Genomic DNA, 22,249 nt, shown 5'->3' with positions numbered 1-22,249 from the left:
TCTCCTTTGACGTACAATGAAAAAACATTCGACTCACAATCGCAAAGTCCCGGGTTTAACTCCCTGAAGAGGAAAAACATCGACAAATTACTTGACACTGCTGCTCCTGCCAACTCAGAAAAAATTAAAGTGTCCTGTATTAATTCAATTTTGTGGGTGGTATCCAGGAGGAATATGTGTTACAAGCTTCCAGTCCTATGTTAGAACACCGGTACCTCCTAGCATGTCATAACCGTCTAGAAATCATTTCAATCATGTATACGACAACTCACAAACTGCTGCGAGTAATCAAGTGGTGTTTGGTAACAAGGTATCCGTGTACGTCATGTTAAATAAGAGAAACTCTCGTCGTGTTAGGTAACAAGGTAACCGTGTAAGTCATGTTGTTAAATAAGAGAAACTCTCGTTGTGTTGGGTAACAAGGTAACCGTGTACGTCATGTTGTTAAATAAGAGAAACTCTCGTCGTGTTAGGTAACAAGGTAACCGTGTAAGTCATGTTGTTAAATAAGAGAAACTCTCGTTGTGTTAGGTAACAAGGTAACCGTGTACGTCATGATGTTAAATAAGAGAAACTCTCGTTGTGTTGGGTAACAAGGTATCCGTGTAAGTCATGTTGTTAAATAAGAGAAACTCTCGTTGTGTTGGGTAACAAGGTATCCGTGTACGTCATGTTGTTAAATAAGAGAAACTCTCGTTGTGTTCGGTAACAAGGTAACCGTGTACGTCATGTTGTTAAATAAGAGAAACTCTCGTTCAGGGTTAACACCTGCTTCCCTTGTGAGGCAACACACAACCCCTTCCCTAACTTACAAAGGCAAGAACCCTGAAACGCTGAACCTCTTGCCGTGTTAAACACAGAACCCCCCCACCCCCCTACACACAGACATGAAGCCTCCAGTGTACACCAAAGATAATAGTCGTACAGATCCTAACGTTTACTGGATAAGCTGTCAGATATTTCTCAATTTATTTCAGATTTGTTTATATGGGTGATTTTACTCTTATTAGGTTTATGTAACTTAACGAACAGAAATTGACTTTTTTAATCATGTATCGCCCAAGTCTTACCTATAACAGGTTACCTGATTATTTTTCTACCTCAGAAAATATGTTACTGCTAAATTTGAATTTTGAGAACGCCTGTTTTAATCGGCTTCAGATGTTTACCACTTGTGTACTATATGACTCACGAAACCGTAATGACATGATTGCAAACAAACCTTACCACGGGCGGGGTTAGAACCCGCCATCAGTCTCAAAACTTCAGACCGTCGCGTTAGCCACTGGGCCAGCTAGCCACAAATGGCCAGCTAGCCACAAATGGCCAGCTAGGCACAAATGGCCAGCTAGGCACAAATGGCCAGCTAGGCACAAATCTGGTAAACGAAGACTGAAAAGTTTATGGCTTAAAGTTCCATAAGTTTAGTGATGCTACAGTACCCTGTTATCTATTGACTTTATTCCAGACTTATGGGAGAATAATTCCCTGTAAGATAATATGATAATCGTATACAATTATATATATATATATATATATATATATATATATATATATATATATATATATATATATATATATATATATATATATATATATACACATATATAAACTGAGGCAGGCCAGTGTTCGACCCCACGATACATTGTCCCGCCTCAAGAGACCACACAATGTACGTGTCACCTTGTCCACTCCGCCATCCATCCTACAAACAACATGAGCCTAGCGAACTAGGCTTGTTTCATGTTGCGAGAACACTCGTGGCAGTGGATGCTCAAGGATTAAATTCAGCCTCCTCCTGTCTGAATACCCGCCTCAACAAGCACCCTATATAGCAATGAAACCACGAGACAAGTGGTAGTGAATCAATTACCAAACTGCGGCAGGACACATCGTGTGGTCTCAGGACAATGTGTCGTGAGGTCGAACCTTGGCCTGCCGCGGTTTGGTAAATGATTCAAAACCACTTGTTTCGTGGTTTTATTGCTTATATATATAATACACACACACACACGAACATTATATATATATATATATATATATATATATATATATATATAAATTGGGGTCCACCTCTGGTGTAAATTGTGGGACCCATAGCCTCGGAGAAGTGGATAAAAAGGCTTCAAGGAAGAATATTTGGATTTCTTCCTGAAGCCGTTTGAATATTCCACTTCCCCTACCACCCCATCTTTTAAACTATTTTTTTTTACCAATAGGAATATTTTATTACATAATATGGCACAGAAGATTTAAGAGATACATTGTTAATATAAAGGTGGCATATACGGTACATGTTGTTACGTGCCGAATTTGTAAACCTTGCGATTTTGGCTTAAAAAGCAACGCTCTTCGTGCTGTACAAAGCAAAAATATTTCTGAACCTAACTAAGGAGGATATTTCATTGTGTTAGGTTATTATTAAATTATTGTGAAATTATCTAAAACATATTTAGCTGGATTATGCTAAATTAAATTGCGCTTGTTATAATAAGGTTAGGTTGGAAGTTGAAGGCACAGATGAATCACAGGGATGTTAGGAAGTATTTCTTCAGCCACAGAGTAGTCAGGAAGTGGAATAGTTTGGGAAGCAATGTAGTGGAGGCAGGATCCATACATAGCTTTAAGCAGAGGTATGATAAAGCTCACGGTTCAGGGAGTGACCCAGTAGCGACCAGTGAAGAGGCGGGGCCAGGAGCTAGAACTCGACCCCTGCAACCTCAACTAGGTGAGTACCGACTGGATACAACTTTATCCGCAAAGTGGATAAAGTACTGTGCACTCTGATTCCCACTTTGCAGGTTCGAATCCTACTGTGGACCGAGAGATTATGTGTGCATATATTTTGCTATATATGATAATTGTAGTCACCTAAACTTGTGTTGTTGTACTTATGTATACCTGTAAATAAACTTACTAAGGAAACACACATGTACACACTTAACAGTGAATTATTATATTACTGGTAAAGCGCTAATTCCGTAATGGTCATAAAACGCTTGTAAAAGAGAGTCAGTTAAGCTATCTACAACTTTCCTTGAACTGTTAATCCTCTTAAATTTAACATCTGTATTATGCATCCTGTGGGCGACGTAGTCAAAGGATAACAGACGTATATAATAAGTCCACTGACTGGGCCGCAAAGTTTTGATAACTGGACAAGTGACAGTGGTAATGACAAGTGACAGTGGTAATGACAAGTGACAGTGGTAATGACAAGTGACAGTGGTAATGACAAGTCTTGATGTAAACATTTCTGATGTCATAGTATATAGGTTTAGTAAAGACGTATCCAACACAACACCATATTAAAAAAACACACAATAATATTAGAAAATAAACACTTACAACAGAGCTCCTTGTCGTAAAAACTGAAGTAGGAGTGCGGGCATCTTGCAGAAGTGAGACTAGAGGAGCACCAGCAACCTACTACACTGAGATCACTGAGCACACTGTGCCTGGCCTCATTCCTGCCTCCCAACACACTCAAAACAGATGGCGGCGTCCCACACAGCGTTACCCTTGTTTCTCTCCTGTTCTTGTCTACTAATGTTTCCCTTGCTTCTAACGTTTAAACCTCAGTCATAAACCAGGGAAAACTAGAATTATCTAACTCTCTTTAATTTAAGCATGTTAAATTTAGCCGAGGTAATTTTTGGATAGGAAAATGATAATGATAGATGGGTAGGTGACGTAGGCAGCGTCTAACACAAACCCAACTCACCCTGGCCATTATAACACTAAGGTTGCTAGGCGGAGCCTTCATACTACTCTCAACAAGAGTATTATGAAACAAGTACTGAGGATAACTGTTTCCGGTTGGTGATCATGCATTATCATTCTCACTCACTCACCATAATTATCCAATATCTTCTCATTTTTTAAAAATATATTGAATGTTTATTGGACAATGGGTATTAAATAACGCAGTAAGGTTAAATATTAAGGAATTTAAGATAATGTTGTTACTTATTACTTGGCCTATTGTTAGTTAATGGTTGTCAAAGGCACTTGTAGAGTGTGAACGAACGTGTGTACTCACCTATTTGTGGTTGCAGGGGTCGAGTCCTAGCTCCTGGCCCCGCCTCTTCACCGGTTGCTACTAGGCCCTCTCTCTCCCCGCTCCATGAGCTTTATCAAACCTCGTCTTAAAACTGTGTATGGTTCCTGCCTCCACTACGTCATTTTCTAGGCTATTCCACTGCCTTACAACTCTATGACTGAAGAAATACTTCCTACTATCTCTCTGACTCATTTGTGTCTTCAACTTCCAATTGTGGCCTCTTGTTTCTGTGTCCCCTCCCTGGAACATCCTGTCCTTGTCCACCTTGTCTATTCCACGCAGTATTTTATACGTCGTTATCATGTCTCCCCTGACCCTCCTGTCCTCCAGTGTCGTCAGGCCGATTTCCCTTAATCTTTCTTCATAGGACATTCCCCTTAGCTCTGGAACTAACCTTGTCGCAAACCTTTGTACTTTCTCTAGTTTCTTGACGTGCTTTATCAAGTGCGGGTTCCAAACAGGTGCTGCATACTCCAGTATGGGCCTGACATACACGGTGTACAGTGTCTTGAATGATTCCTTACTAAGGTATCGGAATGCTGTTCTCAGGTTTGCCAGGCGCCCATATGCTGCAGCAGTTATCTGATTGATGTGTGCTTCCGGAGACATGCTCGGTGTTATACTCACCCCAAGATCTTTCTCCTTGAGTGAGGTTTGCAGTCTTTGGCCACCTAGCCTATACTCTGTCTGTGGTCTTCTGTGCCCTTCCCCTATCTTCATGACTTTGCATTTGGCAGGATTAAATTCGAGAAGCCATTTGCTGGACCAGGTGTCCAGTCTGTCCAGGTCTCTTTGAAGTCCTGCCTGGTCCTCATCAGATTTAATTCTCCTCATTAACTTCACATCATCTGCAAACAGGGACACTTCTGAGTCTAACCCTTCCGTCATGTCGTTCACATATACCAAAAATAGCACTGGTCCTAGGACCGACCCCTGTGGGACCCCGCTCGTCACAGGTGCCCACTGTGATACATCATTACGTACCACGACTCGTTGTTGCCTCCCTGTCAGGTATTCTCTGATCCATTGCAGTGCCCTTCCTGTTATATGCGCCTGATGCTCTAGCTTCTGCACTAATCTCTTGTGAGGAACTATGTCAAAGGCCTTCTTGCAGTCCAAGAAGATGCAATCAACCCACCCCTCTCTCTCTTGTCTTACTTCTGTTATTTTATCATAAAACTCCAGAAGGTTTGTGACACAGGATTTGCCTTCCGTGAATCCGTGCTGGTTGGCATTTATACTCCTGTTCCGTTCCAGGTGCTCCACCACTCTCCTCCTGATAATCTTCTCCATAATTTTGCATACTATACACGTCAATGACACAGGTCTATAGTTTAGTCCCTCTTTTCTGTCTCCTTTTTTGAAAATGGGAACTACATTTGCCGTTTTCCATACCTCAGGTAGTTGCCCAGTTTCCAGGGATGTGTTGAAGATTGTGGTAAGTGGTACGCACAACATATCTGCTCCCTCTCTAAGGACCCACGTAGAGATGTTGTCCGGTCCCATTGCCTTTGAGGTATCGATGTCCCTTAGCAGTTTCTTCACCTCCTCCTCATCTGTATGTATGTCGTCCAACACTTGTTGGTGTATTCCTTGTTGGTGTCCCCATCTGGTCTGTCCCCCCAGAGTCCTTCCTGTCTCTACTGTAAATACTTCCTTAAATCTCGTGTTGAGCTCCTCACATACCTCTTGATCGTTTCTTGTGAGTTCTCCACCTTCTTTCCTCAGCCTTATCACCTGGTCCTTGACTGTTGTCTTCCTCCTAATGTGGCTATACAGCAGTTTCGGGTCAGATTTGACTTTCGATGCTATGTCGTTTTCATACTGTCACTGGGCCTCCCTCCTTATCTGCGCATACTCGTTTCTGGCTCTTCTACTAATCTCCTTGTTTTCCTGGGTCCTATGCCTCCTGTACCTTTTCCATTCTCTGTTGCACTTAGTTTTTGCCTCCCTACACCTTCGGGTAAACCAAGGACTCGTTTTGGTCTTCCTATTATTTCTGTTTCCCTTGGGAACAAAACTTTCCTCTGCCTCCTTGCACTTTGTTGCCACATATTCCATCATCTCGTTTACTGATTTTCCTACCATTTCTCTGTCCCACTGAACCTCCTGCAGGAAGTTTCTCATACCTGTGTAGTTCCCCCTTTTATAGTTTGGCCTGTCCCCTTCAGTTCCTGTTACCTTCTCCACTTGTAACTCTACTATATAGTCAAAACTCAGAACCACATGATCGCTAGCTCCAAGGGGCCTCTCGTAAGTGATGTCCTCAATGTCTGAACTGCTCAGGGTGAACACAAGATCCAGTCTTGCTGGCTCATCCTCCCCTCTCTCTCTGGTTGTGTCCCTGACATGTTGATGCATGAGGTTTTCAAGTACCACATCCATCATTTTGGCTCTCCATGTTTCGGGACCCCCATGTGGCTCCAGGTTTTCCCAGTCGATCTCCCTGTGGTTGAAATCGCCCATTACCAGTAACTTTGCTCTGCTCGAGTGAGCTCTTCTTGCCACCTCAGCCAGTGTGTCCACCATCACCCTGTTGTTTTCTTCGTACTCCTCTCTTGGCCTCCTGCAGTTCTGTGGTGGGTTATACATCACTCCAATGACTACTTTATGTTCTCCGGACTGAATTGTACCTACAATGTAGTCTCTTTCTCCAATCATGTCCATGCCTTCCATTTCCTCAAATCCCCATTGGTGTTTTATGAGCAGTGCAACCCCTCCTCCCCCTCTACTCCTTCTATCTTTCCTCAGGATCTGATATCCTGTTGGGAAGATTGTGTCTGTTATTGTCTCAGCGAGTTTTGTTTCTGTGACTGCTATGATGTCTGGGGATTTTTCACTGATTCTTTCATTCCACTCCTCATGTTTATTCGTTATTCCATCCGCGTTTGTGTACCAAACCTTTAGTTTCTTTTCTATCATTGTGGTCATGCAAGTATATTGGGGTTGGGGGAGCGAGAGCCTTGGTGGGGGCCTATATGGGGCTGTGGTGTAGGTGGGGTTTGTGTTGATGGGGGTGGGGTCAGAATGCCCATAAGGGACAGCTGTTGGGGTGAGGTTTGTGATATGGGGGTTGATGGCAGAGGGAACAGTGAGTGGGTTGTAGTATAGGTTGCTCAGTTGCGTTGGGAATGTCGCGGGTGGAGTCTTTTGGTGGGAGATTCTGTGGGGTGTGTTTGCCCTTCCTCCTGTGTCTGGGTCCTGCTCATTTTCATTGCTTCTCGTTCCTCCTTGCGTCTCTGTACCCTCTCTTTCAGTGTAGTCCTTTCTTCTTGTGTTCTGTCGCGGTCGAGGTATACTCTCTGGTACCCCTCTTTGTCCCTCAGTCTTGCTTTCTCTTGCAGAATCCTGGTTCGAACTGATTCTTCCTTGAAAGTTACTCTGACAGGCTGTATCCTTCCACTCGCAAACCACCCAATTCTCTGAAAATTTGTCACCTGGGTCATATTGCCCTCCCCTATTGTTTTCATGATGCCTTCAATCATTTTTTTCTCCTCCTGTTTTATTTCTTCAAAGTTGGCCCCCTTGGCTTCTTGGAGCCCGTACACAAAAACTGACCTCGCCCTTTCCTCCTCCCACTGAGTCTCCATCTGCTTCCTCTGAGGCATTTTATTTCCTTCCATTGACATGTTCTTGCCTTCAGTCCCTGTCATATCTGAAACTTCTATTCTCAGTGAACTGTCTTTCCTGACCAGCTGTCCCTTGCTACTGCAGTTGGCTGTTAGAATCTCTGCATATAACAAACCTTCATTGTCTTTGGACCTGTCGCTTGATCTTAGTGTGCTCATCGTCTTTTCCCTGGCCCCACGTGGGTCTGATAGGGCCTTCGTGTACGGCATGTCTCCGTTGTTGCTTACCATCCCCTTGTCTGCGCCTGACTTTGAATTTCCTTCATTGTCTTCGGACCTGTCGTTTGATCTCAGTGTGCTCATCGTCTTTTCCCTGGCCCCACGTGGGTCTGATAGGGCCTTCGTGTACGGCATGTCTCCGTTGTTGCTTACCATCCCCTTGTCTGCGCCTGACTTTGAATTTCCTGATGTCACATCTGAATTGTCATTTGTCTCTCTAATCTGTTTCAGGCTTTGCAGTTTCTCTTCTAAGCACTGTATCCTAGCTTCTGCTGCTAAGACCTGTACTTCCCACTTCCTGCACTCTTCAGCTATCCGCTCCTCCATTTTCTTACCAAGCTCTACCAAGCTGTGTGTGTGTGTGTGTGTGTGTGTGTGTGTGTGTGTGTGTGTGTGTGTGTGTGTGTGTGTGTGTGTGTGTGTGCGTGTGTGTGCACTCATCTAGTTGTACTCACCTAGTTGAGGTTGCAGGGGTCGAATCCGAGCTCCTGGCCCCGCCTCTTCACTGGTCGCTACTAGGTCACTCTCCCTGAACCGTGAGCTTTATCATACTTCTGCTTAAAGCTATGTATGGATCCTGCCTCAACTACATCGCTTCCCAAACTATTCCACTTCCTGACTACTCTGTGGCTGAAGAAGTACTTCCTAACATCCCTGTGATTCATCTGTGTCTTCAACTTCCAACTGTGTCCCCTTGTTACTGTGTCCCATCTCTGGAACATCCTGTCTTTGTCCACCTTGTCAATTCCTCTCAGTATTTTGTATGTCGTTATCATGTCCCCTATCTCTCCTGTCCTCCAGTGTCGTCAGGTTGATTTCCCTTAACCTCTCCTCGTAGGACATACCTCTTAGCTCTGGGACTAGTCTTGTTGCAAACTTTTGCACTTTCTCTAGTTTCTTTACGTGCTTGGCTAGGTGTGGGTTCCAAACTGGTGCCGCATACTCCAACATGGGCCTAACGTACACGGTGTATAGGGTCCTGAACGATTCCTTATTAAGATGTCGGAATGCTGTTTTGAGGTTTGCTAGGCGCCCATATGCTGCAGCAGTTATTTGGTTGATGTGCGCTTCAGGAGATGTGCCTGGTGTTATACTCACCCCAAGATCTTTTTCCTTGAGTGAGGTTTGTAGTCTCTGACCCCCTAGACTGTACTCCGTCTGCGGTCTTCTTTGCCCTTCCCCAATCTTTATGACTTTGCACTTGGTGGGATTAAACTCCAGAAGCCGATTGCTGGACCAGGTCTGCAGCCTGTCCAGATCCCTTTGTAGTTCTGCCTGGTCTTCGATCGAGTGAATTCTTCTCATCTACTTCACGTCATCTGCAGACAGGGACACCTCGGAGTGTATTCCTTCCGTCATGTCGTTCACAAATACCAGAAACAGCACTGGTCCTAGGACTGACCCCTTTGGGACCCCGCTGGTCACAGGTGCCCACTCTGACACCTCGCCACGTACCAAGACTCGCTGCTGTCTTCCTGACAAGTATTCCCTGATCCATTGTAGTGCCTTCCCTGTTATCCCTGCTTGGTCCTCCAGTTTTTGCACTAATCTCTTGTGTGGAACTGTGTCAAACGCGTTGTTGCAGTCCAAGAATATGCAATCCACCCACCCCTCTCTCGTCGTACTGCTGTCACCATGTCATAGAACTCCAGTAGGTTTGTGACACAGGATTTCCTGTCCCTGAAACCATGTTGGCTGCTGTTGATGAGATCATTCCTTTCTAGGTGTTCCACCACTCTTCTACTGATTATCTTCTCCATGATTTTGCATACTATAGGTAGTAGGTTGGTAGACAGCAACCACCCAGGGAAGTACTACCGTCCTGCCAGATGACTGTGAAACAAAAACCTGTAACTGTTTTGCATGATGGTAGGATTGCTGGTTTCTTTTTCTGTCTCATAAACACGCTAAGATAACAGGGATATCTTGCTACTCCTACTTACACTTTGGTCACACTTCATAGACACGCACATGCATATATATATATATACATACATCTAGGTTTTTCTCCTTTTTCTAAATAGCTCTTGTTCTTTTTATTTCTTCTATTGTCCATGGGGAAGTGGAAAAGAATCTTTCCTCCGTAAGCCATGCGTGTCGTATGAGGCGACTAAAATGCCGGGAGCAATGGGCTAGTAACCCCTTCTCCTGTATACAATTACTAAAAAAGAGAAGAAGAAAAACTTTATAAAACTGGGTTGCTTAAATGTGCGTGGATGTAGTGCGGATGACAAGAAACAGATGATTGCTGATGTTATGAATGAAAAGAAGTTGGATGTCCTGGCCCTAAGCGAAACAAAGCTGAAGGGGGTAGGAGAGTTTCAGTGGGGGGAAATAAATGGGATTAAATCTGGAGTATCTGAGAGAGTTAGAGCAAAGGAAGGGGTAGCAGTAATGTTAAATGATCAGTTATGGAAGGAGAAAAGAGAATATGAATGTGTAAATTCAAGAATTATGTGGATTAAAGTAAAGGTTGGATGCGAGAAGTGGGTCATAATAAGCGTGTATGCACCTGGAGAAGAGAGGAATGCAGAGGAGAGAGAGAGATTTTGGGAGATGTTAAGTGAATGTATAGGAGCCTTTGAACCAAGTGAGAGAGTAATTGTGGTAGGGGACTTGAATGCTAAAGTAGGAGAAACTTTTAGAGAGGGTGTGGTAGGTAAGTTTGGGGTGCCAGGTGTAAATGATAATGGGAGCCCTTTGATTGAACTTTGTATAGAAAGGGGTTTAGTTATAGGTAATACATATTTTAAGAAAAAGAGGATAAATAAGTATACACGATATGATGTAGGGCGAAATGACAGTAGTTTGTTGGATTATGTATTGGTAGATAAAAGACTGTTGAGTAGACTTCAGGATGTACATGTTTATAGAGGGGCCACAGATATATCAGATCACTTTCTAGTTGTAGCTACACTGAGAGTAAAAGGTAGATGGGATACAAGGAGAATAGAAGCATCAGGGAAGAGAGAGGTAAAGGTTTATAAACTAAAAGAGGAGGCAGTTAGGGTAAGATATAAACAGCTATTGGAGGATAGATGGGCTAATGAGAGCATAGGCAATGGGGTCGAAGAGGTATGGGGTATGTTTAAAAATGTAGTGTTAGAGTGTTCAGCAGAAGTTTGTGGTTACAGGAAAGTGGGTGCAGGAGGGAAGAGGAGCGATTGGTGGAATGATGATGTAAAGAGAGTAGTAAGGGAGAAAAAGTTAGCATATGAGAAGTTTTTACAAAGTAGAAGTGATGCAAGGAGGGAAGAGTATATGGAGAAAAAGAGAGAAGTTAAGAGAGTGGTGAAGCAATGTAAAAAGAGAGCAAATGAGAGAGTGGGTGAGATGTTATCAACAAATTTTGTTGAAAATAAGAAAAAGTTTTGGAGTGAGATTAACAAGTTAAGAAAGCCTAGAGAACAAATGGATTTGTCAGTTAAAAATAGGAGAGGAGAGTTATTAAATGGAGAGTTAGAGGTATTGGGAAGATGGAAGGAATATTTTGAGGAATTGTTAAATGTTGATGAAGATAGGGAAGCTGTGATTTCGTGTATAGGGCAAGGAGGAATAACATCTTGTAGGAGTGAGGAAGAGTCAGTTGTGAGTGTGGGGGAAGTTCGTGAGGCAGTAGGTAAAATGAAAGGGGGTAAGGCAGCCGGGATTGATGGGATAAAGATAGAAATGTTAAAAGCAGGTGGGGATATAGTTTTGGAGTGGTTGGTGCAATTATTTAATAAATGTATGGAAGAGGGTAAGGTACCTAGGGATTGGCAGAGAGCATGCATAGTTCCTTTGTATAAAGGCAAAGGGGATAAAAGAGAGTGCAAAAATTATAGGGGGATAAGTCTGTTGAGTGTACCTGGTAAAGTGTATGGTAGAGTTATAATTGAAAGAATTAAGAGTAAGACGGAGAATAGGATAGCAGATGAACAAGGAGGCTTTAGGAAAGGTAGGGGGTGTGTGGACCAGGTGTTTACAGTGAAACATATAAGTGAACAGTATTTAGATAAGGCTAAAGAGGTCTTTGTGGCATTTATGGATTTGGAAAAGGCGTATGACAGGGTGGATAGGGGGGCAATGTGGCAGATGTTGCAAGTGTATGGTGTAGGAGGTAGGTTACTGAAAGCAGTAAAGAGTTTTTACGAGGATAGTGAGGCTCAAGTTAGAGTATGTAGGAAAGAGGGGAATTTTTTCCCAGTAAAAGTAGGCCTTAGACAAGGATGTGTGATGTCACCGTGGTTGTTTAATATATTTATAGATGGGGTTGTAAGAGAAGTAAATGCGAGGGTCTTGGCAAGAGGCGTGGAGTTAAAAGATAAAGAATCACACACAAAGTGGGAGTTGTCACAGCTGCTCTTTGCTGATGACACTGTGCTCTTGGGAGATTCTGAAGAGAAGTTGCAGAGATTGGTGGATGAATTTGGTAGGGTGTGCAAAAGAAGAAAATTAAAGGTGAATACAGGAAAGAGTAAGGTTATGAGGATAACAAAAAGATTAGGTGATGAAAGATTGAATATCAGATTGGAGGGAGAGAGTATGGAGGAGGTGAACGTATTCAGATATTTGGGAGTGGACGTGTCAGCGGATGGGTCTATGAAAGATGAGGTGAATCATAGAATTGATGAGGGAAAAAGAGTGAGTGGTGCACTTAGGAGTCTGTGGAGACAAAGAACTTTGTCCTTGGAGGCAAAGAGGGGAATGTATGAGAGTATAGTTTTACCAACGCTCTTATATGGGTGTGAAGCGTGGGTGATGAATGTTGCAGCGAGGAGAAGGCTGGAGGCAGTGGAGATGTCATGTCTGAGGGCAATGTGTGGTGTGAATATAATGCAGAGAATTCGTAGTTTGGAAGTTAGGAGGAGGTGCGGGATTACCAAAACTGTTGTCCAGAGGGCTGAGGAAGGGTTGTTGAGGTGGTTCGGACATGTAGAGAGAATGGAGCGAAACAGAATGACTTCAAGAGTGTATCAGTCTGTAGTGGAAGGAAGGCGGGGTAGGGGTCGGCCTAGGAAGGGTTGGAGGGAGGGGGTAAAGGAGGTTTTGTGTGCGAGGGGCTTGGACTTCCAGCAGGCATGCGTGAGCGTGTTTGATAGGAGTGAATGGAGACAAATGGTTTTTAATAATTGACGTGCTGTTGGAGTGTGAGCAAAGTAACATTTATGAAGGGATTCAGGGAAACCGGCAGGCCGGACTTGAGTCCTGGAGATGGGAAGTACAGTGCCTGCACTCTGAAGGAGGGGTGTTAATGTTGCAGTTTAAAAACTGTAGTGTAAAGCACCCTTCTGGCAAGACAGTGATGGAGTGAATGATGGTGAAAGTTTTTCTTTTTCGGGCCACCCTGCCTTGGTGGGAATCGGCCGGTGTGATAATAAAAAAAAAAAAATAAAACATGTCAGTGACACTGGTCTGTAGTTTAGTGCTTCATGTCTGTCTCTTTTTTTAAAGATTGGGACTACATTTGCTGTCTTCCATGCCTCAGGCAATCTCCCTGTTTCGATAGATGTATTGAGTATTGTTGTTAGGGGTACACATAGCGCCTCTGCTCCCTCTCTCAGGACCCATGGGGAGATGTTATCTGGCCCCGTTGCCTTTGAGGTATCTAGCTCACTCAGAAGCCTCTTCACTTCTTCCTCGGTTGTGTGTACTGTGTCCATCCACCTCTCCGTCTTTCTGGAGCCCCTTCTGTCTCCTCTGTGAACACTTCTTTGAATCTCTTGTTGAGTTCCTCGCATACTTCACGGTCATTTCTTGTTGTCTCTCCTCCTTCCTTCCTTAGCCTGATTACCTGGTCCTTGACTGTGTGTGTGTGTGTGTGTGTGTGTGTGTGTGTGTGTGTGTGTGTGTGTGTGTGTGTGACTATATGAGTAACTCACAATCGTGATTTTGATTGATAATGTTGATATTTTTAAGCACACATGTAATATTAGTGTCGATCAGTTTTTTGACTGGTACCGTACAAATGGCCGATACCCGCCTATACCGACACTTAAGTACCTCCCAAATATACACATATTAGGGATGTGCCAAACTATCGACATCGGCTATTTTTAAGGCTTTGGTTGAAAAACAGCCGATTCCAGCCCCTATTTTTTAAAATTCTAATATATATCTGCTTAATAATATCAATATTAAGACTACCTCACGACTGTGAGTTACTCATACACACACACTCATATACACACATAAAAACACACACAATCACACATGTAATAGCAAGGGCGCTTCCTGTCATCGTATTTCCTTGGACCTCCTCTTTTCTGTAACACTGCAAGCTCCTGATGTGTTGATTGCAACACAAAAGCCCTAGACCTATCATTCAACTCTCCCCACGGTTGTTTTGTATATATATATATATATATATATATATATATATATATATATATATATATATATATATATATATATATATATATATATATATATATATATATATATATATTATTGTGACCACGAACGAGAGGTATTGATCAATAACAACACTGCACTAGCCATGGACTCGAACCCATGCTGCTTTAGCCTGCCTCATGGTGGGCAAAAACACATGACGCCCTAATCCACTGGACCATACGATCCTTAAGAGTAGCGCATCCAGCGGAACTGGAAGTTACACTCGTTACCCAAGGACACACAATGGTGTGGATGACTCTAGGCTAATTTCATTCTAGTCCCTGTTTGGTGTACTAGTACAACGAGCAGTACTAGTACACCAAACGGCGACTAGAATGAGAATAGCATTCTGGTACCTCAGTAAGGAATCGTTCAAGACTTTATACACTGTGTACATCAGGCCCATACTGGAGTATGCAGCACCAGTTTGGAACCCACACCTGGTCAAACACGTCAAGAAATTAGAGAAAGTGCAAAGGATTACAGCAAGTCTAGTTCCAGAGCTAACGGGAATGTCCTATGAAGAAAGGTTAAGGAAAATCGGTCTGACAATGTGAGGGAAAAGTTCAACAGATAGTAGTAGCGAGCGAGTATATGGTGACGATAGTTTGATTGCCCGTCTGCTTGTTAAGGTAGGGTCAGTCTAGCTTCCGCTATCTCCCCCCCCCCCTTTTTCTCCACCCAGAAAGGTGGCGTGTGGGGCTCCGACTAAATGGTAATCACTTGATGCACAGCTCCCAGCACAACTGTAAGTAAAAGCTTCTGCTCCTGTTTTAATGGATATATTGGTTAAAACCTTCACTTTTAACCAATTCTAAGAATGTAGTTCATTCTGCCTTGGTTCCCAGGCTTTATATTTCAGTCTTCAGCAGTCTTTTAAATGCTTTACTTATCATGGAGAGTGATTTGTTAAGCAGTGTGTAACTTTTGTCTCTTTCTAGCTTGGAATGTCAGCTTGGGTCATCTGGCAACCAAAGAAATAGTGTTGAAGGAGACGAACTTCACATGAGATCTGGGACGTCACTTTTTATCTAAGTACCTGATAAGTGTAGCCAACCCCAGGCAACTACCCCTCATCTTTGCAGTGGTGAAAGACCTGCGTTCCTATCATCTTGATGGATTATTCAAGGCTAGGGACACTGTGACAAACTAATCGTTGGGTTGTCACTCAACAGCTGTGACCCCCCCCCCCCACATCATCAGCAACGGCTACCATTTCTACAATACGCGGTGTCAACAACATCAACCAGACACCCCAGTCTAACTGTACATAGTGTTGAATTCAGATATTATTTTTATATTTCATTTTTTATTTTTCTTTCAAGTAGGATTAAAGTTCATATTTAAATGTTTTATATTTTCAATTCTAACAATAAAGGTTTTTATATTACAAGGTTATTGTTCTTTTTTCATTCATTAATTTTCCTAAGGAGGAGCCAGCCTTGGGCTGGGTAAGCCTTCACAAGTGGCGACCTTGCCAGGATCACTCGACTGAATCAAGATTCAACTCCACCTCAAATCTACCATTGGAACTTCAACGCCGCATACCACAGACGGTTACCACCAGCCATGAGTAATCATTCTCTATGGTAGGACTACAGTACAGGTATTTAAAAGATTTGGTGATTGTTATAGTCTCACTTTATTGTAAGTCAAGTCAAGGCAGGATATACTAGTTAATTCTGTCATCTTTGTTTATGTGAGCGTGAAACGATTTGGAGGAATAGACTCTAGGGACCCGAGATTTTCCAGTGACAAGTTGTTTCATTGAGCTCTATCTGTTATATCAAGGGAACTGTTGCATGACAATCTTCATTTGTTAGTGAGAAGATTGGATGGTCAAGGGACCCCATTCTACTTACTGTTTGGTTGGAGCCGGCATACAACCCTCCGTTTTCATTCACACATACTGTTTAAGCGAAGCAGGGATCGAACCCTCAAATTTATTTACAGTTTGAGCAGAGCAGGAATTGAACTCTCTGTTTTCTTTGATATACCCATTTCATTTTAACCTGGTAGTTTAAGTTATTCTTGCAAGTATGGAGGAATACCAGTTTTGGATGAACACTGGGAGTAAGTTAGGAATAACGGGGAAAAATTTAGAAGCTTTCATTAGCTCCAAGATCCAGGAAAGAGAAAGGAGAAAGAACCTTGAGAGAGAGGAGAGAAAGGAGAAAGAACCTTGAGAGAGAGGAGAGAAAGGAGAAAGAGAACCTTGAGAGAGAGGAGAGAAAGGAGAAAGAGAACCTTAAGAGAGAGGAGAGAGAGGAGAAAGAGAACCTTGAGAGGAGAGAAAGGAGAAAGAGAACCTTGAGAGAGAGGAGAAAAAGGAGAGAGAGAGAGAATTGAAAGAGAAAATCAATAAAAACTGTTAGAAAGAGAGAGGAAAAAAAGGAGCGTGATAGACTTGATCGTGAGGAGAGAGCTAAAGTATGTGAGGAACAAGTTAAATTAAGAGAACTTGAGGAAAGAGCTACACAGAATGAATTGCGAGAGAGACAGAAAGATCATGAGGTAGAGAAAGCATGCCTTGAATTAGAAAATAAAAAGTTAACTTTTACACAACAACAATTAGAGGGAGGAGTAAATGAACATCATACAGCTTGTGCACATAGTGCCACACCTAATTTACCTCCCTTCACAGAGGGTGAAGACATAACTTCATACATAATTAGGTTTAAAAATACCGCTACCCTCTGTGAATGGCCTGCTGACACCTGGGCTACCAGGTTAGGTATGTTATTTTCCAGTACAGCTTTTAATATCTATGCAACTTTGTCGCAGGATGTCATATGTAATTATAACCTACTTAAGAAGACAATCCTTAAAGCATACCAAAAAACCACAAATTTTCATAGGAAAGATTTCAGGTTTGCCACCTTACAGCATGGCCAAAACTTTCAGCAGTTACAGGTAACACTCTTTCGTTTGTTCGACTTTTGGATAGATAGTTCAGGCATTGATCACAGTTATGAATCTCTTCGAGACTTCATGGTTGCTGACCAGTTCCTGACAGCTCTTCCCCACCAGACAAGAACATTCATCAGAGAACGTAACCTGATTAAAGCTGAGGAAGTTGCTGACGCCGCTGACTTGTATGCTGAGGCTCACAATTCCTATAAAGACATAAAGGGATCGAACCCTAAGGGCAAGGGTTCACCAGATCTTAAGAAATCAAAGCCTCTAGTAGAAAGTAAACGGACGTCTTTTATTCCTGTTTGTCGTTTATGTGGTGTTAAGGGACATAAACGTCTTGATTGTCCTTCTAAGAAAGTGCAAAAAGTTGGAAGATGTTTTAAAGACTGTAATGACCAAGCACCCTTCTGTTCAGGATCAGTTAATGAACTTAATGTATCTACCATTTTACGAGACACTGGATGCACATGTATAGTCATTTCTGATAAGCTGTTCCCTAACCTTAAATAAACTCATTCCTCTGCTATCCTTTCAGACTACTTGGGCTGTACAGACACTTTTCCTACCATCCGTTGTTACATTAGGTCTAAATGGTTCACAGGTTGGTGTGAAGCCGTACTAGCTCCCATCACTTCTTGCTCCGTACTAATAGGTAATGTAAAAGGTGCCATTCTTCCTTCTGAGGTTGACCTTTCAGCACCATAAGATGGACATAAGATGGACAATTCTATCAAACGGAAATTATACTCCGTTCCAGTTCACCTTAGGGATGCATTTGACCGAGAGGTAGACAAATTATTAAAGCTAAAGATTATTGAACCTTCAGTATCTTCATATTGTTCACCAGTAGTCATGGTTAAGAAGGAGGATAATTCATATAGACTTGCTATTGACTTCAGAGGCCTTAATGCTATAACTCGGTGGGATGCTGAGCCTATGCCCTTAATAGATAGCAATCTACACAAATTTTATGACTCTTCTTCCTTTTCAGAGATTGATATTGCACAAGCATATCATCAAGTAATGTTAGATCCTTCTTTTAAGCAGTACACCACTTTTCCTACACACCAAGGACTGATGCAATATAGAACTATTCCCTTCGGTTTGGTAACTGCCTGTGCTACCTACATGAGACTGATGAGAAAGGTCTTGGGTAATATGCCAAATGTTTCAGTTTATTTTGATAACATTTACGTAATGACATCCATGTGAGGCAAGCATATCCAAACATTAACATCCGTTTTACGTAGGTTACATGGCCTCACTGCCAAGCCAAAGAAATGCTTCCTTGGGTATAACAAAATTAGATATCTCGGATTGATTCTTTCTAATAACTCTTCGCAGCCTCTCCCCAGTAAGATCAAAGCTTTATTAGAGTTTAAATTCCCAAAAACCAAGAAGTTCATGCGTAGCTTTCTTGGTTCTGTAAATTTTTATGCACGGTTTATCCCCAACATTGCTGATCTTACAGGCATCTTATCCGGCTACCTTAAGAAGTCTGTGAATGAACCTCTTGAACTTTCCGACATAGCTCAAGAAAAGTTTAATGAGATTAAGAACATCTTCTCGAAAGACCCTATGCTTAAGATTTCAGATATTAGTAAGCCACTTTGTTTAAGAACTAATGCCTCCAATAGGGGCCTGGGTGCAGTGTTACTACAGTATCATGATGGTACAGCCTTTCCCGTATGCTTCCTAAGCCGGAAACTCCTTCCCGCAGAAACGAGATACTCAACCATAGAAAAGGAATGTTTGTCCCTTGTGTGGGGTATCTCCAAACTTAAATTTTATATACTGGGAAAAGAATTCATTTTAGAGACGGATCACAAATCTTTGATATACCTACAAACTTTTAAGGGAACCAACAGTCGCCTCTTGAGGGGGACATTGGCACTCCAAGCTTTTAAGTTTCATATTGTGTATATCAGTGGTTCATCCAATTATTTCTCAGACTGGTTAAGTCGTGACAGTCAGTAGAAGATTTGGTGCCTTATGCGACTTCAACGTGTAAGAATGTTTTCCTCACTTATTCTTCTTATACTCCTTGACTATAAGTCTTGGTATGGGGGAGTGTGAGGTAAAAGTTCAACAGATAGGAGTAGCGAGCGAGTATATGGTGATGATAGTTTGATTGCCTGTCTGCTTGTTAAGGTAGGGTCAGTCTAGCTCCCGCTATCCTCCCCCTTTTTGTCCACCCGGAAAGGTGACGTGTGGGGCTCCGACCAAATGGTAATCACTTGACACACAGCTCCCAGCACAACTGTAAGTAAAAGCCTCTGCTCCTGTTTTTAATGGATATATTTGTTAAAAGCTTCACTTCTAACCAATTCTAAGAACATAGTTCATTCTGCCTTGGTTCCCAGGCTTTGCATTTCAATCTTCACCAGTCTTTTAAATGCTTTACTTATCATGGAGAGTGATTTGTTAAGCAGTGTGTAACTTTTGTCTCTTTCTAGCTTGGAATGTCAGCTTGGGTCATCTGGCAACCAAAGAAACAGTGTTGAAGGAGATGAACTTCACATGAGATCTGGGACGTCACTTTTTATCTAAGTACCTGATAAGTGTAGCCAACCCCAGGCAACTACCCCTCATCTTTGCAGTGGTGAAAGACCTGCGTTCCTATCATCTTGATGGATTATTCAAGGCTAGAGACTCTGTGACAAACTAATCGTTGGGTTGTCACTCAACAGCTGTGACCTCCCCCCCACATCATCAGCAACGGCTACCATTTCTACAATACGCGGTGTCAACAACATCAACCAGACACCCCAGTCTAACTGTACATAGTAGTGTTGAATTCAGATATTATTTTTATATTTCATTTTTCATTTTTCTTTCAAGTAGGATTAAAGTTCATATTTAAATGTTTTATATTTTCAATTCTAACAATAAAGTGTTTATATTACAAGGTTATTGTTCTTTTTTCTATTCATTAATTTTCCTGAGGAGGAGCCAGCCTTGGTAAGACCAACTGAAGATCTTGCAGGGCTGAGTAAGCCTTCACAGACAACACTGCAGGACAGGAGGGTCAGGGGAGACATGATAACGACATACAACATACTGTGTGGAATAGACAAGGTGGACAGAGACAGGAAGTTCCAGAGATGGGACAGAGAAACAAAGGGTCACAAATGTATGCTGAAGACTCAGATGAGTCAAAGGGATGTTAGGAAGTATTTCTTCAGCCACAGAGTTGTTTGGAAGTGAAATAGTCTGGCAAGCGATGTAGGGGAGGCAGGAACTATACATAGTTTTAAGACGAGGTATGATAAAGCTCATGGAGCAGGGAGAGGGAGGACCCAGTAGCGGTCAGTGAAGAGGCGGAGCCAGGAGCAGAGTTTCGACCCCTGCAACCACAATTAGGCGAGTCCAATTAGGTGAGTACACACACACACCTGGAGTTTTATGACAAACAGAAGTAAGACGTACCCAACACAACACCATATTAAAAAATGCACACAATAATATTTGAAAATGAACAGGGCTGGGTTGATTGCATCTTCCTGGACTGCAAGAAGGCCTTCGACACAGTTTCTCACAGGAGATTAGTGCAGAAGCCCGAGGATCAGGCACGTATAACAGAAAGGGCACTGCAATGGATCAGAGAATACCTGACAGAGAGGCAACAACAAGTCACGGTACATGATGAGGTATCACAGTGAGCGCCTGTGACGAGCGGGGTCCCACAGGGGTCAGTCCTGGGACCAGTGCTATTTTTGGTATATATGAATGACATGATGTAAAGGATAGACTCAAAAGTGTCCCTGTTTGCAGATGATATGAAGTTAATGAGGAGAATTAAATCAGATGAGGATCAGGCAGGACTTCAAAGAGACCTGGACAGGCTGGACACGTGGTCCAGCAACTGGCTACTCGAATTTAACCCCGCCAAATACAAAGCCATGAAAATCGGGGAAGGGCAATGAAGACCACAGACAGAGTATAGGCTAGGTGGACAAAGACTGCAAACTTCACTCAAGGAAAATGATTTTGGGGCGAGTATAATACCGAACACATCTCCTGAGGCTCACATCAACCAGATAACTGCTGCAGCATAAGGGTGTCTGGCAAACCTGAGAATAGCGTACCCATTCCTCAGTAAGGAATCGTTCAAGAATTTGCACACCGTGTACGTTAGGCCCATATTGGAGTATGCAGACCAGTTTGAAACCCACACCTGGTCAAGCACGTGAAGAAATTAGAAAAGTGCAAAGGTTTGCAATAAGACTAGTTCCAGAGTTAAGGGGATGTCCTATGATGAAAGGTTATGGGAAATCGGCCTGACGACACTGGAAGACAGGAGGGTTAGGGAAGACAAGGTAACGACATACAAAATACTGCAAGCAATTGACAAGATGGACAGAGACAGGATGTTCCAGAGAGGGGACACAGAAACAAGGGATCACAATTGCAAGTTAAAGACTCAGATGAATCAAAGGGATATTAGGAAGTATTTCTTTAGTCATAGAGTTGTCAGGAAATGGAATAGTCTGGCGAGTGATGCAGTGGAGGCAGGAACCATACATAGTTTTAAGACGAGGTTTAATAAAGCTCATGGAGCAGGGAGAGAGAGAAGACCTTTAACAGTCAGTGAAGAGGCGGGGCCAGGAGCTATGGATCGACCTTTGCAACCACAAATAGGCGAGTACATTTTCTGGTACATGAGGACAAAATTGGACTCTTAACGTACGCACACAAGTCACCAGGATGTCAAGAATTTTTATTAGGGATTTTAAGAGGTTGCCTACTTTTCTCTTTTTTATCGTCCAGTTTCTCGTTTTATTTTGCCGATAACTCAAGAAGACCTCAGTCGACCGGCTTCAAAATTTCAATGTTCATCTCTAATGATGTGAAGAGAATAGTGAAGTTTAGAAAATACTTGTTCAATTAGAAAGCAGACTTCCTCAAGGAACTCACTGCTGCAGATTCTGAGTTCTGCTTTGTAATTGAACAAGTATTTTGTACACTCCACTATTCACTTCACATCATTAGAGACCGCAGATGACGGGCAATAAACTTCTTTAATGCACCCAGAGAAGACTGCCGA

The 22,249-nt window shown here is 42.6% G+C and overlaps 1 protein-coding gene across 3 annotated transcripts in view; it reads right to left on the bottom strand.

Moving 5' to 3' along the window:
* Nucleotides 1-22,249, bottom strand: part of LOC128702287 (galactosylgalactosylxylosylprotein 3-beta-glucuronosyltransferase P) — a 264,425-nt gene that overhangs the window by 150,625 nt on the left and 91,551 nt on the right. The window contains exon 1 of one of the 3 annotated variants that reach the window (XM_070102067.1): nucleotides 3,349-3,634. The exons of the other annotated variants lie outside the window; for them this stretch is intronic. Coding sequence (XP_069958168.1) covers nucleotides 3,349-3,392 — 44 coding nt within the window. The 5' untranslated portion in view covers nucleotides 3,393-3,634. Of the gene's footprint in view, nucleotides 1-3,348; nucleotides 3,635-22,249 lie in introns of those variants that run through there. 3 annotated transcript variants of the gene reach the window in all.

Source organism: Cherax quadricarinatus, chromosome 80 (genome assembly GCF_038502225.1).
Source record: "Cherax quadricarinatus isolate ZL_2023a chromosome 80, ASM3850222v1, whole genome shotgun sequence".
Classification (NCBI taxonomy): domain Eukaryota; kingdom Metazoa; phylum Arthropoda; class Malacostraca; order Decapoda; family Parastacidae; genus Cherax; species Cherax quadricarinatus.
The sequence above is the reverse complement of the archived record's forward strand: the minus strand, read 5'-3'. Positions and strand labels throughout refer to the sequence as shown.